General features: G+C 41.5%; 1 protein-coding gene across 1 annotated transcript; it reads right to left on the bottom strand.

Moving 5' to 3' along the window:
• Positions 1-3,875: 3,875 nt before the first annotated feature.
• Positions 3,876-12,994, bottom strand: mov10l1 (Mov10 like RNA helicase 1; the record flags this gene model as incomplete). The annotated part of the gene is made up of 24 exons (XM_079163481.1): positions 3,876-3,891; positions 4,188-4,279; positions 4,357-4,497; positions 5,568-5,675; positions 5,905-6,054; positions 6,182-6,355; positions 6,614-6,760; positions 6,849-6,948; positions 7,049-7,170; positions 7,436-7,582; positions 8,009-8,190; positions 8,440-8,513; positions 9,077-9,168; positions 9,271-9,341; positions 9,456-9,633; positions 9,966-10,080; positions 10,319-10,516; positions 10,717-11,034; positions 11,218-11,358; positions 11,478-11,665; positions 11,885-11,997; positions 12,255-12,414; positions 12,602-12,789; positions 12,895-12,994. 24 exons carry the CDS (start codon positions 12,992-12,994, stop codon positions 3,876-3,878), a joined length of 3,315 nt encoding a protein of 1,104 aa, XP_079019607.1.
• Positions 12,995-20,084: the final 7,090 nt, after the last annotated feature.

Genomic DNA, 20,084 nt, shown 5'->3' with positions numbered 1-20,084 from the left:
AAATCCGGAGAGTCCACGAGGTAGATGGAGGAGCTTTTACTGAGTCTCTGGCTTTGTGGCTGCTGCTGCTTGCTTTATATACAGCAAGGTCAGCCAGCCCCATCAGTCTGAAAGTCTGTTATCAACTACCTATCAAAGACGCAGAGACGATGTGTTTGGAGACAACGGCTTGTTTTGTGATGCCTGCAGACATGGGGGGGGGGGGGGGGGGTAATAAGCAGTTGGAGGGTGTGTGTGTGTGTGTGTGCATGTGTGTGTGTGTGTGTGTGTGTGTGTGTGTGTGTGTGTGTGAGGGGGAGTAGGGAGGGGTCACAATGGGCAATCACGGCCCAACTTTCACTGTCTGAAGCCCAGTCACAGAATCTGCTTCACTTGCTTTCATAGGTCCAGGAGACAGAAAACTAACGTGCTCCACCTCATGGAAAATAATGTAAAAACGCTAACTCTTGACATTCAAAGTCCTATATGCTGCTACTCGGCACACAATCTTTACAGTGTTTGAAATACCGAATCAATTACCTCAAAAGTGAACGTTATTTTGACCACTCCCAATAATATATTTGCTTTGATCACAGTAAGTGAAATATAAAATGATGCCACCTTTGCATTGGCTGATCCGTAAAAACAACCTAATCCCATAAGGAGGCTTTGCAAAAATCCCTCTCTGAAAGTTCCTTTAGAAATAAATCGGAGGTTTTTTGTAGACAGACAGGCAGTCTCCTTCATATTGCCAGGCTCTTTCATGTGTCCCTGCTTCCTAATTGGAGGGTTTCATCGGCAGAGCCTCCAGTTCTCATTAGCAAAGTAGAGTCTCTTTCGGCTCACCTGGCTTTGATCTCCCAATAACACAAACTCACAGCCACATGCAAAATACTATGAGCCTACCTCTTTGGCTTATCGGTTTCATGCATCAGCAATAAAGAAATTCCGGCATCATCAGCCACTGTGTGCATGGCACTCTACACACAGATCTGTGTTATACTCAAGAACAAGTTCATGCAATAAGGAGATAAAGACTGTACAATAAATCATTCACAAGACTAGAACTCAGTTAAACTGTTTGTTGTTAAAAATACATCTTTGCACTACTGTTTAGTTAGTTAATTTCATTGTATATATATTGTGCATTTTTACACTCAATATATTTTTACTCTGTTACTTTGATTGCTTACCTGTATCATAATGCTGCTGTAGCGAACACATTTCCCCTTGAGGGATTAATAAAGTATCTATCTATCCATAAACATACATCTTCTTCCAACCAGATATCAATGTTTAATTTGCATGGTACTTATAACCATAAATAACCAGAGCAACATCTCCCATACACACCCTCAGTCATAACAGGCCAACATCCCTTTCAAGACACCAGAGATCTCGTCCTGAGATGCAGACCGGGAGCACAGACACGAGTGCTAATGTGTCCCATTCTCTACGTCTCATGTATTTAAGCCTCTTAATTTAACAATAGGGCTACATTACAGCATCAACGTATTTGTTTGGATGTCGTCTGTCTGTAGATTTAGATGTCTATCAGGGTCTTTTGAGGACTTTCCCTCATGAATCAGAGGTCTCTATCCCACCCAGCCTGTCATGCTCATTGTGGAGTCAGACATGCCAAAAGGCCCTATACTCTCATTGCTGGGCCTGTATATGCCCGCCTTGTCTACTGCACGGATTGCACTCTTGCAGCCAGCCAGAGCCCTCCATCGGCCCCAGCTAAGCACATTTTTACAGCCTGATCTGATGAGTGGAGGCTGGTTCCAGTTCGGGTAGACGAGTATAGCCCGTAAAAAGGGGACTAACTGGGCAATTAGAGTCACAGACCAATTTAGGAGAACAATAGGTCCACACATTTAACAAGCTCCCCCCTGCCAGGAGCGCAGCAGGGGTCTGTTGTTGGGCCTAATGGCTGCCCTGTAGACACAGTGTCTGTCTTGGTAATGTGTTGCCTGCCCCTGACTCAGCTAATGAGGTGATACGAGTATGAGATGAACGGACGGGCACCTGTCTGTCAAACATGCTTCACCTCAAAGATAGACAGAATAAGTACAGTATCTTGTTATAACATATATATATATATATATATAACTTTACTTATTTGTACAGGTCCAAAGTGATTATAGTCACTGGATTTTTTGCATACCGCTTTAATTCACTAAGCTACATATTTTGAGCTGAATATCAGGCCAAAAATAAATTACGTTAAATTAAAAACAGCATTCTCTACCATTCAAACCAGACATGAATCTTCATTGTTTTTGTATTTAGCAGTTAAGTTGTTCTGATTCAGCACTACCAGAAGTTGCACCAGGACCCGTTTTTAAGCAGAAATCCACCCTAATAATGAATTCATTGCTATCCTGTAACACATCGGGGACATTTTAAGATTAAGGATAAAGTTTCAGAGGTTGGGCACCCGTCACCTGCCCATTTGTTTTTTTAAAAGGCTCATGAAACAAGTCGACATTTCCCTTCATAGCATTACTATCTGACTATAAACTGGACCAAAACACGACTTGTCTAAGCTTCTCTCAGGTGCAAAGTCAATATATTCACTGGATTTAGGAATCTTCTTTGCTAGTGCACATCATCCTGCTCAAAGTCATTCATCTGGAGTGAAATAGCTGGCTAAATGTGTCATACTTACAATGAATGGGTCCGTTTTTACACCAAGTAATAAGACATTACTATTTACCATTTCCATCGCAGCTCAGTTTTGTGAAACATTTTCCTCTTAAGCTGAAAACAACGTCCTCTTCATTACAACAGCACACTGTGGTCATTTAACCAGGATGTGGGGTTCACAGGGATTCATTTTTATATTAAGATAAAACTAATTGGAAAGAGCCATTTCAAATATTGTATGAGCAGAGTCACTAGTGGCCAACTTCAAACACGTCACCGGCAAAGAGAGATGTTTGCAGATGCTGAAGTTAGCATCCAAAATCATTTGAGTATCATAGCGTGAATCGTGTTTGGGGTATTTTTCCTTCAAACACAGGGTCTCTAATGGCAGAGTGGGGCAGCAGAGTGAACACCTGAGACACACATCAAAGACAAAGCAGGGCGGGGGGGCAGGGTGTCTGAGCTGGCCTGCCTTACAACACAGTGAACTCAAATAAAAGCTGTCTCCTAGCACATAAGAGACTCATTAACTTAACAGATTGACCCCCACCCCCCCCCCCCCTCCTACTGGGCTCCAGCAGGACTGACAGTCCCGTGCAGACTGTCAGTAGCACTCAATTGTCACATCCAGTCTCCGGGCCTTGTGGGCAGACGCTGCCACGCCGAGACTAGCAGACAACTGCAGATCAACTCGGTACACTAACCCCGAGTCTCACACTCAACTTTTTATGAAATTAAAACATTAACTTCTGTTTAACTTCACGTTCTCAACAAAGGTCTGATACCAGAGCACTGGGAATTTGCTGAAGCTGCTGTTAAATAAAAAAAAAGAAGAAAATTAAAGAAATCAGGCCAAAGCCATTCAAATCATTATTGTTGCATGACTGGCAGATGAACAATGCTGAAATACTATGAGACAATTCACAATAATTGACCCATAATATGTGATAGTTTAATTGAAAAATCTTATGCTCAGTCAAGCACATCAACTTAATAATCACAGGACACAGAAGTAATTGTGCAGTGTACACGAGCGTCATCTGTATTTCTACTTCCCACATGGAACTGCATTTTGCCTTCACAGAAACGAGACATTTCTCTTTTCAAACAACTTCCGTTAACACTGATGGAGAGAGCGACACTATGCAAACAGTCAAGAGAGAACTTAGGACACGATAAGACGCTCAGGCTGACAGACAGAGCTAAGGTACAACATCTATGATCACGTTGTCCTCTTCAGCCGTTCTTTACTGTTCTGCAACACTGTGGGAGAAACAGAGAGACCGTTAATGTTCTTGCTCTTTTTTAGCTACTTGCATGGAAGTATGCTAAAGTCATTGAGAAGTGCTTCTACTTTCCATCCAAATCACACCAAACTAAAAACAAGCAGATTCAATTGAACTATAAAAAAACGTGTTTACAGATGGTATACCTGGTGTCAAAACAACTGAATATCAAAGGACCTTAAGGCAGAACAGTTGCATTGGATTGTATAGGTTTACTATACAAAGCAGCTAGTGAGTGTAAATATGCATTTTAATGATGACCACCTCACATACATCTCAGAGTCTCTGAGGGAAGGAGGGGGGTCACAGCCCAGATACGCCCCGTTGATGAAACAGTACTGCAGCAAAGCCCTGAAGCATAGATCCTGGAAAGGAATATCAAGTATTTAAAAAGCTCATAAAGAACAAAAATACAAGGTTTAATAAAGCTTTTGTCACTCACCCTGATGAGAATGTGGGGGTTTCCAACGATCAGGAGCAGGGCTTTGGGGCGCGTGATGGCCACGTTGAAGCGTTTGGGGTTGGACAGAAAGCCGAGCGCACTCTGCAAATCATCGCTCTGCACCGATTCATTAGAGCGCACCTTTATCATAAAGACAATGAAAGGAACTGAGGAGATGCCTAAATATGGAATTAACTATGGGAACATTATGATGCATGATTGTGCTCCAGATTCTTTTTTAAAATTTGAAATGGATAACAGCATCTGACGTCATCCAAATGATTATTATTAATAACTCAGAAACCTTGCGTGCAATAGTCCACCCTCTCTTTGTCACGCTCTCTCTTAATCTAAATAGTTTTGCTTCAATCCATATTTGTTGGCATTTAGCCGTTTTAAACAACATTCGATGTTTTCACTCCGGCTTGCCGCACACAAAGAGAGGCCCGCAGTCCAACAGCACCATAAACTACATTCATATAACCACTCATACAAAATCATATTTTACAATTTTTTTAGGGTGATATTAAATGAATATTCACTCGTGCACTTCAACAGGGCTCAGCAGGAAGACATGTCACTCCACCAGAAACGTCTCTGAATGCACAGCAGGGGGCAGAGTCTAGAGATTATTTTGAGAACATCTTAGTTCTGATAGTAAAATGGTTGAAACCGCCCAAATGTAGGCGTGGAAAAAAAACAATCTTCGACATCAGTTGAGTTCAAGCTGTGATGAAAGGCAAATGATGGATAAAGATTTCTTCTTTTAAAAATCGGACTGCAGCAACAAACTTTTAATTGATAGTAGTAAAACAACAAAAAAATGATTTGATCAGGATCTCATAAAACTGAAAAACCTACATCGGCCAAATTTGTCGAAGGAAGGTTCAACTGCTCACCCAAAGAAAACTACATTGACCGACCACATGGTGGTGCCAACAACAACTAGAAACATTTGGGTCTTTACAGCTGAGCTGAACCACCAGAAGCCCCACTCTTCTCAAATGTGTCCGGTACACAAATAGTTTCCACAACATTGACAATTTGGCCAACCTCCTCTACATTTGACACGTCGGGACCGAGACAAAAAATATATACATTTAGATGGAATTATGATACACATTATCACAAAATATGTGCTGTATTGCTGTACAGAATCAAAACAATGGACCTCTAATTTAGAAGAGAGCCCAGATACAGTAGTAGCCTACCGTAGACATGATGATGACCAGGAACTCTTGTCCTTGGAACTCCTCCACGGAGCCCACTTTGATGTCAGACAGGCCCACCTTACTCAGCAGCACCCGAATCTTCTCACACTGGAGAATAATAGGAAGACAAGGACACTGCTGGGTTACAATATGCAGTCACTTAGAAGCCATTTAAGCTACCTTGCAGTTTAATGTGAAATGACACAGAAATAGCTTTTCCCCCCACTTTACTAAGATGAAAAAAGAAAGGACAGCTTACTTTTGTAACTGAAGTGTAATAAAGCTTTGATATAAGAAAGCACGATACACATTTAGCAAATGAGCCGTGCAGTCTTACTTGTTTCTTGTAGGGGGCAATGATGCCGATGTCAGAGGCATCCACGGGGTTGTAAAGCTTCTTTGCCAGCTGGCAGCAGTAGAACATGACCTGTACAGCCTCCACCGGGTTGAACCATGATGGGTTGTTACCTTCCCTCATTTCGGTGCCCTATAGGGCAGAGCAGAAACCATAGAATAAACGAGGGAGCTGAATTTCCCAGTAACTTGAATAAGCCCGACATGGTTTACATGTTTCAGACGTAGCTGGTGCTCATTGTAGATGCATGACCACTCACCCTAACTCCATGGAAGAGGAGAGGAAAGCCTTTTTTGGGCAGGGTTTGCCACTTGCAGAGAGTCTCCACTACGGCCCTCGGTGCGTTGAAACACAGTTCGTTCTTGTAGAAGAGCTTGGAGGGCAGCGTGAGCAAGGCTTCATGAGAACGGTAATTGTAGATCAGCTTCGTTACCTGTAGTAGTAAAAGACAAGGTTTCTAATCATCATGCAGTCAAATATTATCCAAAACATTCTGCTAACAGGAGTTATTCGTTGTTAATCTTGATCAATGATGACACTAAAATATATATATAAAGATATGAAAATATGCAACAAGTGTCATCAGGTGCTATGTAGCATAGCAGCTGCGTAGAAATTATGAAAAATGACCTTCATTAATGTTAATGTGATACTTGATAAAACTAATGAAAGATGTTTGCAGTGCACCAACCAGCTTGGGGTTGTATCCCCAGTCGTGTCTGGAGTACAGCGGGTTGGCCATCAGCCTCTCCAACAGAGACACCCCGAGGCCGAAGGCAGTGGCCAGCTTGGACTTCACTAATGGACCCAACTGACAGGGGTCACCGGCCAACACTATCTGAGCGGGTGAGGGAGGAAAAGTCATGATCAATGAAGAAAGCTCGGGCAGGTTTTCAATAATCAGTGAGGCTGGTTTTCGTGCTGACCTGTCCATCTCGCTCAGATAAATAACTCATGGGGATCAGGGACTCTGGCTCTGTGGCCTGGCCGGCTTCATCCAGGAACACGTGGGTAAAATGTCCCACTCTGAGGACAAACAGATCCACAGTAAAAAGAACTGAGACAGTAGGAGAAAGAAGACTGGACACAAGCTGCTCAGCCAGCCGTCCTACAGCGCAGGCCTTACTGTATTCCTATATTGTGGAACATGCCGGCGCTGGAGCAGGTGCTGACCACAATCCTGTGAAAAGAGGCCTGACGGATGTCCTCTCCTGCCTTCGAGTACAGTCTCAGCACTTCTGGGATGGACTAAGAAAAAGAAAAAGTCAACATGGCACAAACATTTTAGGTGATAAAGCAATGTACTAAAGGTAGATGCAGACACAGCGTGTTATCACAACCTCATCAATTATTCAAAAGGGATTACTGACAATTGTACCGCCCAGCCTGGTGGCAAATGGCGACGGCATCTGAACAGATGTTACTGCACAGAGGAGCGTGCATATTTTCCCTTTGATCACTTTGAGTTAGGTGTCTGCACAGTGAATGTCTTTTCCCTGATGCTGTCAAGTACCTCCTCCTGCCTAGAGGATGCGTTGACGCGGGCCAAACTCGCAGCATGCAGGAAACCACTGTGATGGAGGCGGATGCAGATGAGGTCGGCAGCACTGTTGGAGGGAGTACAGACGAGTACCCGACTACTGGGCAGAAAGTAGTAAACCTGGAGGTGGAAAGAAGGAGCAGAATGGGAGAAATGTTGAGAGACATACGACAAAATGATGATGTAGGGCTGGGTATCGTCTAAAGATTTACGATTACAGTACCAGTACCGTTACAGTGACACCAATACCAACTTTATTTGATTTCTACAATCATGTGAAATCATCATGAGAAACCAGCTGCCATGCAAGAAAAGGTCTGAGATACTACTTCAATAAATCAAACCTACACCTTGTTAGTTGTATTTATCTGAGAAATACTTTGTGTTACTGGTCTAATTCCTGTGGCCAGAAATACAACAATCTTAAAGTTAGGAACTCGTATATCCGTCTACATGAACATTAAAGGGTTTCTTCAGAATTGGCATGCTGGGAGGTACACTTTGCCTTTTAATGAATACAACCCGATTAGTGGACATGGTCTGTACCTGTAGTATGGCCTCTATGAGGGTGATGGTCTTTCCAGTGCCTGGAGGTCCAAACAGCACGTAGGGAATGGGCCGACACTCCCCTTCCAGGATCTTCCTCACGGCCTCTTTCTGAGGGGGGTTCAGGTCCGGGTTAAAGAAGTTCCCCATGCTGGGGATGGGTTTAGATGGCGGAATACCATCTATAAGTGATTACACATGTGTCATTGATGTTGTCAATGTCATCCGACGTGAACAGGTAAAGTTTGTACCAAATGAAAAAGTAAACTGTGTACCTTTAGTCTGTGTGGCCTTTGACTTCATGTCGACGGAAACGCTCGAAACATTTCCATTTACCATGGCTGGAACCTGTTTTTCAAATACAATTACACTTAACCAAGACTAAAATGACTGACATTAATGTATTTTATTGTTTCCGTCTTTCACCTTACTGTCCTCTGTTGTTTTGTTCTGGTCTGGCTCCTCTATCCACTTTCCTGTCCATTGAAGGGGCTTAACAGTCACTCTAGAGGGGAAAAGAACTGCACAACAATGTGAAAATTACATTTTAAATCTCTTCAGACTACTTTTCAAATAAAGCATCATGAAAGCTTATGCGACATAAACCAGATGTGTAAGTCTAAGTTTATTACCCTTGTAAATATTCAAATTGTGAATTTGTCTATTAAACTCTGTAGCCATCAAGACATATTAATGTCAGCAAGCAAATGCTGCTGGAGACGTAAGATGTGATATTAAATACATCACCGGAGCAATTCTATTTTCTCTTACATTTTTCATCCATGTGTATGTCAATGTGACATATTGTGCCTTCTACAGAGTACTGCATACTGCATGTGATGTACAGTTGGTCTTTATTGTGTCTAAAATGACAGGAGGCACACAGACTTAAAGCAGTTTGAATGAAACCAGAACTTACTCTCCCCGAACAGTTTTGTCTGGTCAAGTGCGTTGTGACACCGTCTCATGGTCAATCTGGTGATGCAAGCAGTCAGAATACTTGTATTAAAACTATGACGCACGACTGATGATGATTTATGAAATCAAAAACACAATCTTTTTCCTAACCTGTTGAAAGTGAACTCAACATCAAGGGGCTCTCCGAGGTAGCTGCGCTGAAACTCGGAGTTCACTCTCAAACTCACGTTTTCATCGTTGATCTGCGAGTCACAAAACGAGCATTAGATTAAATCTGACGCAAGCGTTTCTGTTTGATAATGCAGAACATAAGAAATGCTTCAGAGTATCAAACATCAACGTACCTCTGCTACATAACTAATGTACTCCACCACCACACCGTCACTCTGTGGTTTCTTCAAAACTATTCTGTCACCTGCAGAGCAAACGTGTCAAAAGCCTTCTAGTGTTGCTCCAGAAAAATAAATCATAACATGAACCTTTGCAATAATTCAACAATGGTGAAGAAAGACAACTGAGGCCTCCTCACCTATACTAAGACTTGGCCTGCCTTCGGTTAACCCAAGGACCTCTAGGTGCAGGTAGGCCCCTCCTTTCCTGAGAAGGGCCCCGATGATGGTGAACTCACTTATTTCCTTCTCTGCGTGCAGCTCTTCCAGCCAGAGAAGGACCGAGAAACGCAAACGCATGTTGGACGGTGATAGCACCTGAGCAGCAGGAGAAGGAAAACGTGATATCGCCGGTGATTCCTGAAGACAAAACTTTATTCTTTTCTTTGCCTCACCCCAAAAGACCAAGACACAGAACAGCAGCTACTGGAGCCAATTGTGTGGCATCCTCTAAATAAAGGATGGTCCTTTAATATCATACATCACCCAGCCTGTGCAATTTAAAAGAGTCCCAGAGGCTCACTCCTTTGTTAGGATGCGGATTCAGGAAGCATATATTCATAAAGTAAATAAAAACATTTTGGTAGACTCCATTATCCAAAGCGCTTGAATGCACCATTAATCAATATATGTATTGTATATATGCTCACCTCTCCGAGGCAGGGCTGAACTACCAGAACGTCGTTCTGTGCCTCCACACAGTCTCTGAGAGCCTGGGGCAGTGGATAGTTGGCTAGGAAGTTTGGCAGCCGCCGCTTGATAGGCCTGCAGGTGAGAAACTCAATATTAAAGAACAGGCGACAGAAATAATTAATTTTATGGACGCTCCCTGTCTGCAAAAATAACAAATATTCAATAAAATCTACACGTTATTAATTGAATGCATCAATTCTATATGAGCAGAACGAAGTGCACAGAGTAAGTGGCACATATCACAATAGCAGTAAGGTAGGCAGGACATCCATTACTAGCTTGGTGCTCTTAGAATCCGCTGTGCCGATACCTTGGTGTGCCTTTTGGAGCGCAGACGGTGATCACGTTTGTAGGCGTTGCTGAGACCAGACGTGCGTCTCTGGGACTGTAGGGCACCGAGGGCTGCAGCAGGTTCTCCACTTTACTGCCCACTGTGACCTCAAGGCGCCTCCCGATGGTGAAAGAGGAGAAGTGCAGCAACAGCAGCTCAGCACAGCTTCCCAGGCTCCTGAGCAATTTAGTTGAACAGAGAGGCAACATACTAAAAGGAGCTCCACACAGACATTTCAATAAATACAGCTTTTTTTATATATACATATATATGGAAAGACAGCATGCCTGGACACAGTCAAACACTTTCCATTCTACATTCATCCCTTACTTGGTATTTATACTAATGCCACTACAAGAGTTGAAAAAATGACTTACTTTGCTTGGCAGGCTACGACGATAGGCAACCTCTCTCCTGGTGAAATATCCACATCTCTCTCCTGTCTCCTCACACCAGGGATATGGATACTCTCCTTCAGCACCTCGCCATTTTCTTTGTGCACCTCTTTTGCATCCTCGCCTTGTTTTTGTGAAGATTCAGAGCAGTTTTCAGACTCCGAGTAGCATTTGTGCAAAGGCTGTTGTTTGGGTCTCAGTGGTTTGGAGTCTTTGACGGTAACCAGAGTGAACTGGTCCTCTGAATCCCAGCCAGAAAAGTCACAGTACTTCAGCCTGTGGGTCTCAGAGCCTTTATTTCTGTTATGAGAAAAAAAAGATCAAGATTATACAATATATTGTATTGTGATACGGGTGGAAATAATTTCTCTTTAACAGGTATTCTGATTACCAATAATAAGAATCATACTTCTATTTTACAGAGGTTTGTAACTAGTGCTTTACTTTTACTCTGAATATATTCTTTCTTCTTTGGTCACTCACTGTATCCAGAGCACCAGCTCTTGTTTCTCCCCTATCATCAGATCCACAAACTGGCCATAGTCGGTCACATCCAGCCCCCCTTTGTTTTCCAAAATGCTCTTGAGTTCAGCCTCTGGGAGATGTGTAGCAGAAATATTTCCACTGCAACAGGAAGAAAAAAAATAAGACATCAAATACTGATTGGCATTTCTACACTCCTTTTTGACATTTGAAAATAATCCTATGGTGCAGCCCTATGAAAATAGAAGACAGTCCAACACCTCTGAAGGCAGGGGGCCATGCACAGGGCCCTCCAGCAGTACAAGGACTGACTGCTCTCCACCACCACCACGTTGACCAGGTGCCCCGGCAAAGGCTGGTAGTGGGCAGGCAGCAGCAGAGAGTCCAGGCTGAAGAACACACTGTCGTCCACCACTCCATTTTTACCATACAGACTGGTCACGAGCAGCTGGAGACAGAGGATCATTCAGAGGGATGAAATAAGTAGTTAGACTAATAACCAAGTAAGGTTTTAATACAACTCAAATTGTATTAGACAGACCCGAATAGGCTTTTAAGCGTGAACACTGTCCAAATCAAGTGCAACACCTTTTGCAAATGCAACTGAAGTATTAAAAAAAGTGTGGTAATGTGTGAAAAGGCCAAAAACATTCAATGATGCAATTACCTGGTCTAGGCGGCGGTACCGTAGAGGGACCACAGAACGAGCCTGGGTGGTCCACTGGGTGGGATTGATACAATATTTAGCTTGTACCCAGTCTCCTTTCATTGGCTCGTAACCTGACAACAATGTTGGAAATATAACATCAGCATTCAGCCAAGTGCTACCAAATGTTGGTGTGGCTGTGACTTTGGTTAGCTCTCAAACAGAGTAGATTAGACAAACATCAATATAGCTGTGTATCAGTCAAACATGCTGGACAGTTCGGAGACTGAAGGACCACTGTGGGTGTAGACAACAGCGCAAGTGTATGCAAAGCATCATGGGGTCAAGAGGCTCACAATTTGAGTGCGTCAAGTACAGTGAGCGTCGGTACCTTCCCATAGACTGCAGCGGGGGAAGAACGTGGTCTGGTTTATGTAGCCGCCATCTCCGTCAAATGATGTGACTGTGCCAATGAGAGGCCTCAGCTGCATGCTGTCAGCTTCTAAGGAGGTTGTTCCACCATCCTCCCAAGCGTCTGCACTCTTCTCCACCTAAATGAAAGAATTAAAAAACGGTGCATTGTCTGACAATTTCCATCTCAATGGCCCTATATGTTCCCGACTGATTCACTGTGAGTAGAGGGAACAATAATCAAGCATACTGACACAAGAACAAGAAACATATACACTGTTATGTAGTTTGCAAATGCATGCTTGAGAGAGGCAACGGGATGCTCACCCTTAAAGCTTTCCATCCTCCTTGGGCACCATCTTGTACCGCTATGCAGTCCACCAAGTCCCCTTGCTTCAGTGGCATCCCGCCCAACACCTCTCCACTGGTGAAGTAAACCGCGCCATCTATCATGCCGTAGTCGAGGCACAGCTGTGTCACCACGCTACCCCGCAGGTGGCGGATGTCCTTCATGCCTGAAATGTGGCCCAAAAAATGACATGGCGTGAAATGTGTTGTTGGGCTTAACACAGATCTTCATCTCACTAACGTTATACTTTGGGGGGGAATGCTGCATTTACCTGGTGTACTGGAGAACATGTCTTCTCCTTCGTCCACCTCCACAGTCCTCCACAATGGAGACACCAGCTTAGACAGCACACACCGCACGGCGGAAAGCATGTCTGCGAGGTGGAAGCTGAGGTAACTCTAGCTAGCTATCCACTCTTAAAAAAACAAACAGATTAGAGACGTTTTTAACACCGCAAACATGTGCCACCTGGCTTTATTTAAAGTTAGAAGCAGTATAAATAGTTTCCAACTAAGCTAGCTAACAAAGTTCGTCAACTAGCCTGACGCTAGTTGGCTAGCTAATTTCTTTAGCTCTCATCTACATTAGCTACCAACATAAAATCTATTTTTACATATTTAAAGCTAATATTAGGGAGTTGAAAGTTCCCTTAGCAGTTGCGCAAAGGGCGACGAGAAAATGAAATTATTTGGGAACATTATTTAACGAACAAGGGAAACGTGAGGTCATTTTTTTTCAATTACCGTTCTGTTCTCAACGCAAATATTAGCAAAACTAACGTGTTGGGGTGGAGACCTTGGCTGCATCCCAAGTCTCTTATTTGTCATTTCCTCGCTCCTCGTTCCTCGCTTGAACCGGAAGTTGTTGGAGACGTAAAAAATAGGTAAACAAAGGGGACAGCTCACGTGTGTTCAGCCTGTCATATTACATTTACTCAGAAACATTAAGGGTTAAAGATGGAACAAAATCAACACATGAAATCAGAGAATATTTATTTATTTATTCATCAAATATTTAATTTTGTCATTGAAGCTGTTTTGACAAAAACAAGTAAATAGATTATATGAATTACCTCTCATCTTGGGAGGAAAAAGCCTGGAAGACGTTAAAATCAGGGAGTACAAAGTATAAAATGAATACCAACAAGTGTACATCATATTTATTGTCGTTGTCATAAGTAACGTGATATGTTACAGCAAAGTGCTGTCCCATTCCTATTTACACCATTTTAAACCCTTATAGTCTCTCACACTCAACCACTTAGCCTATGATGCTAACAGAGTGGATTTGCTATGATCAATTTATGAACCTGACCCAACCTGTCACGGACATACTGTGCATCCCATAATGCCCCCGCCAAACCAGCCTTGTTCAGTTAAGTTGTCATTTAAATTTTAAAAAGTGAAAGTTTGTGAATCCTTTCATTGTCTTTTAACAGCAGTATTTAGAGAGGCACTAAAATGCCTGTATTTTTTCATACCTCAAAGAGGTTCCTCAAAAAGCTCTTTGTGTTGGCTAAAGCAGTTTGACATTTGTATTCTGTGAGATGACATGAATCTTACTGATTTGCAAGTTGTTAAAAGATGGCTATCTCCACTGGGTATCTCCAATGTAGATTATTAAAGACTGTACATCCATATTGCTACAGAGAACCCACTGTGAACCATTTAGCTTTTCCAAAAATGAAGGAATGCAATGCAGTATGAAAGTAACTGCAAGCTCCAGCTATCCAGCTTTCGTTTAAGATACATTTGAGCGTTAAAGCGCCATCTGTTCACTCACTAACTGTCTCATTCACCTCTCCAGCTCGTGCAAATGGACTGTTTTTGGCATCGTGTGGAACACTTTTTTTTTGGAGGAGGAGGAGGTTTTTACATCAGGATGGAAAACATTTACTGTACTTTTTTCCGCAACACCTCGCTGCACATTCTCACAGTGCCATCACATTCACACCTGCAATCTGCCAGTTTATCCTCTGTTGCTTTTCTGAATTTATGACACACTGTGTTGATGAGTCATCGGTCTGCTGATCCGATGACATAGCGTGAAATGTCCCCCTGTCATTATCCTCCTCTCCTTTTTATATACACACGGTGAAAGTGAACGCCACAAACCTCTGAATGCCACTCAGTATTATTTCAGTGTTAGATCAAGCTTATTCTTGGCCAGAAAGACCTTTTTAATATAATAGTGTTGCTGCCAAGTTTGATCCCTACAGCCTTCACCCTCGTACGTCTTAGTATTCGAACCATATTTCACTTCAGATTCCCACTGTGTGCCTACCAGGGTTGTCAAATATGCCAATGGCCCAAGGGATTCTGACTGGATAAATCATTTCAGTGTCTTTGAAAACTGATGTCAGTCTGCGCTGCCAAGGTGTAACATACAGTAAATCACAGAGTATAAACTTTAAATATGTTTTTATTCTGGCAGCTTCTCTGGAGTTTTGAGAGCTGTTTTACATTATGTTCTAAAACTTATTTCGATGCATATTAGGGATGTTGGCATTCAATTTGAAAGTGTCTCCATATTAAGTTTCATAGCTTATGAACGCAATGATCTACAAGCATACAGAGTCAGCAAAGACTCCGTCACTCTCCTTGTGACTCTCCTCCTCTGTGAAATCTGTTAGTGTCAGTAAAGAAATAGTGTATGTTTGGAGACCCCACCCGTTTACTACAAATCACTAACTTTATATTACTCCCAACCATCTCTCAAATTATAGCATATAGTTTTAAGATGTTTTTATTAACTTTTACTGCCTCCCAGGGCAGTAGCCAGGATTTGAAAAAGTACTGAGGTGTGAGTCCAAATTGGCTCAACACAGCTTCAGAAAGGAATAACTAGCAACAAATTATTCTTTTCCAGGAGTTAAAACAAAAACATAAAACTCCACGTTTTATTATTCAATTAATCTAACCTTTCAGGTCTATCTTCAGTACATTTGTATCTCCACACACTATGGATTTATAACAAAAAAGAGAAAAATAAATAATGTAATCTGTAACGTCTTGCATTAAAAAGGTTCATGTTCAACAACTCACATTTCTAAAATGTTTGAACTTCCCACCATTAGTACTGAGTATATTCAACGTATTGACACAATACACAATGATAACAAGTTGTGCCAATTAAAAAGTTCTCTGAAAATCAATACCTACCAATTCCTCCTTTGCAGTGTTTCAGAGTACTAATAGATACATATATGTATGATTTACATTGAAAGCTTGATAGATTAATATTTTAAAATGACATTCAAGAGTGAATTATTAATTAAACATAAGCAATTACTTTTTACAATTTCAAAGTTGACATTAATAATATAAAAGACAATGTGTCTGATGGTCATCATGGTAATGGTGTACTTGCAGTAGCATAAAAGTTGTTGAATATTGATCTCACTACATGTCCATTTGATAGCTGTTCTAGCTTTTGATTGGATCACACAGTCTTCCTCACCGGTTGGAGTTTGCCCAATTGTCACAACATTCTAGATTTAAGTTTGTCTGAGCACATGTTGATTTAGAAATTGAGATTTAAGGTTTATTCTTGACCTTGGAAAAAGGCGTTGATGAAGCAGTCAAGGCTCATTTAGTAGCTGTTCTGGAGCTTTTTGATCATTTCCCAAGATCTTCCGAAGTTATTAAACTTATATTGCTATTTTACAATTATAACTGCCCCGATTGTCGTGCAACAATAACTTTGACAAAGGTAAAATCGGGCATGGTCACTTTGATTCTGTGATCTGTCCCATGCAAGCAGCTTTCACACTGACATATTAAATGGGTAAAAAAATAATCGACTGTAAAAGTTTTATTCCAAAAAATGGTATGCGTTGGAAAATGCTCAGCTGTCAAGTGAGGTGTGTGTATGATTGTATTTAATGGACTTGCAAAAAAAGTAGTAAAACATGCAAAAACATTGATACGGTGTGTGTGTGGCAGAGCAGTTATGTTGATTTACAGCTGTTCCCAAAAAGCATTTTTATGTCGGTGCTTTAAAATAGTATGCCTTCAGGAAACTGTGGCAAGTGATAGCACATTAACATTACAAGTTCATACATGAACCATTTAAACCGAGTCCACGGTTGCTGCCTAGAATCATATAGTTTGATGAGCATGAGTTCCTTTTCTTCTTCTTCTTTTTCTTCTTCTTCTTCTGATGTGACCTTACATTCACCACAAGAGGACAGTGTCGGCCCTCTTTGTACCCCACGCTCCTGTAGTCTTTGCTGCAGAGTGCAAATGAGGCCAAAGGGACGAATCAGTTCACATACTAATCTCAGAGTCTGTGTTGCTATAACTGGACACTCTACTTACCCTGTTTAGGGACAACAAACGGTACGAGTGCTCAGAAGTGATGCCGGCCATTCTCAGGGCCATAGGGGAGAAAACAGATTCCCTCCTTAATCAGAAAGTGATAGACATGAGCCTAGACTTCCTCTCTGTAATTAGCAGCTGAAATACACAAGCATATAAACAAGCACCAATACAGTCAACACAATGTGATTGTTGGACAGAGCTTAAACACAGCAGGTTATCTTCTCAGGGTGCCTGTAAATTATATAAAGAAGAGTTAGTTTATAGCCAATATTAGAATAAGCATGTAAACATAAAATGTTTGCAGTAATTTGAAATTATATAAAAGTGAGACAATAAACTAAACTAATAAGCTAAATATCTATTCAAAATGTTTTTTTATAGTTGCCAAAACATGTAAAACACTTACTTTATTCAACATATATTCTTGTTTCCCCCTCAGCAAATTATATTAGTCCTATATATTACAAGAAATTGAAATGTTACTAATAAATTATATTACCCTATCAGAATATGTTATAGTAGCCTACCTTAAAATATGAAATGCCCTATAAGTATAGAAAGGTATTGTAAGCTCAAAAAAGTACCGTAGTACACAGAATACACCCTCATAGAAGTATTGGGAAACTGTAAACTGGAGATCTTTCTCTGGTTAACGATCCATCAAACACATTTTGTTTGTTCAGGTAATGAGCAAATTGTGTGTTTACAATGGGCTGTAGTGTATATTGCAGCCCACATGAAAAATGGGATTAATTAGATTATCCCTTCCTGAGATCCGTCTCCATTCTCTCTCAGTATGGAAACCAGATGCAAATAGGAATTCATTTGGCCCAATGTCTGTATATAAAACACAGGGGAAGTGTAGGAACATTGCAATGGCACACAGAGCCAATATATGATGGTCTGTTATTCATTATATTGGAATGAACAGTTCAGTATAACATTACATACCTAAAGAGTTTATATTTCAAATATTTTATAATTGTGTTGCTTTGAGTTTTCCTCCATTAGAATTGACAAAACTGCAGGCAAACCTTCTTTGAACTATTATACAGCAGCTGTTGTTTTAGACAAGAAACAGATATTTTATTTTTCTGAAGATCAGTATGCAGTTATGCCTATAACAATCCAGTATTTGCCAAATGCTGTATTATCAACTAGAGCTGTCAGCGACCACACACCTTCACCAAGGTTGCACAACCCTTCTGCTGTTTTGATCCAAAAGATCCCGATTTGAACTGAAAGAAACACAGAGACAGACAATAATGAGGAATGTGTAAAACATTTGAGCTCATAAAAGCTAAAATGTTCAGAAATGCTACATCTCTCAATGTTAAGCTATCCTTTAAAAAATGCAAAAGAAAAATCTACATATGGATCTGCACCAAAAATAAACAATTCTGTCAACATTGAAGAATATACGAATAGTGTGAACAGCAGTTAAATGTGTTAAATCTGTCATTATGTAAAAGGGTCACATGTTTGACACTCGTTAGTGTCCCGCTATTGATTTGTCATTACAGTTTTCTGTTATGACATTCATCAATTTACCTCCACGTAGCCTCCACTCTCAGCCTTTTTGTGTTGTTCAAGCCATTATTAAGTGCTTCTTGTTGTGCACTAGTCAGCATATTAAATGTTCCTACATTCAACATGCAGCACTCCTTTCTCTTTGTGGTATTACTGACTCATTTCAGAAGCCTTTTCACACCGTCTTTTTGTTCAACACTGAATACTAGGCATTAAAGTTTGTCAATTTCCAGTTCATCAAAAATTGTCTATAAGGTAGGTGTGTTCACATTCTCACCTTTACCAGATGTGTCAATGGAAACCTTCGACTTACCAAACTCTCGCGAGATGGTCGAGGTTGACCTCGAATGAAGTAGAATAAGTCGACAAGTCAGCGAGTCTCTCGAGAGTGAGAAATGAGAGTGGTATAGATCTTGTCATTTCAGCCATAGACTGTATATAAGAAGACGTCACCCATTGGTTTCTGACTGCCGTTTTGAAGCCTCAAATTCAACATTTTGTTTTTTTTAACCAGAAGTGACACGAGAGGCTGGAGCTCAGTACAACAGAACGCTGAATAAGACATTTTAGATACAAAAACACACTCAGACCGGACAATGCTTTGATAGTGACCTGTCAATCACAAGTTGGCCACGCCCTAAAGCATACCCTGCTTTATTCTCAATTGTAATCTAAATTGGACCATAATTTATTAAATTAATTGAAGAAGACTTAAAAGTAGCGATTGAGACCATAAACTCGTGTTTACAATGTAGGGTCATTTTCTCATAGACTTCTATACAATTGGACTTCTATTTGTGACCAATGGAGTCGCTCCCTGCTGGCCATTAGAAAGATGCCACTTTGAGACACTTCCATGTTGGCATAAAGGGTCCCAGAAGGTTACCGCCTGGTCTCAGCAAGAAAGCATAAGTCAAACTATTCCTTTGAGAATGCAAATGTGTCTCCTGGAGGTTAACTATCAAACAAATGGAAAATAAAAATGATATCCTTGGTTGAGGTATGGGCTAATAATCGGATATGTATTAATTAGATGTTATTGGTTGTTGATGGACGACAGTGGGTATAATACAGTGCAGGGGACGGGGTGGGTCACCTCGTGTCCACATGATTCCCAGCTACGCCCCTGAAATCATATCAGAGATGTGAGAGGGGAACAGCGATCACAAAGAGGGAAGGCAGGAGGAAAGACAGGGAAGGAGGAGGAGGAGGAGGAGGAGGTCTGCGTAAACCCCGCCTCCAGTCTCGGATCCTCTCGCAAGTCTTATTCACAGCCTCTCACGTTAAGGATAGAGAGAGAAAGGGGAGAAGCAAGAAGAAAGGCACACGAAGTAGAAGAAGAAGAAGAAGAAGAAGAAGAAGAAGAAGAAGCACGGGAGCAGCAAAACGACCATGGCAATATCCAAAACGTCTCAGCTTGAGATAGTGTCCGATCACAGCGCACCTCTACCACCGTCGACCACTGCACGGAGCATGCAGTCGCACAATAGACAGAGCCCAGATGAATGAGGAGCCGTTACCTGGGCCGTGGGCAAAATGAGGGTCATCTTCATCCAAAACGCCGGTTTCGTCGCAGCTTTCTCGCCTTTCAGATGTGAGTCGGTGATGT

The sequence above is a fragment of the Pholis gunnellus genome (assembly GCF_910591455.1).
Source record: "Pholis gunnellus genome assembly, chromosome: 7".
Taxonomy (NCBI): Eukaryota; Metazoa; Chordata; class Actinopteri; order Perciformes; family Pholidae; genus Pholis; species Pholis gunnellus.
Note: the sequence above shows the minus strand (reverse complement) of the source record. Positions and strands in the feature narration are given on the sequence as shown.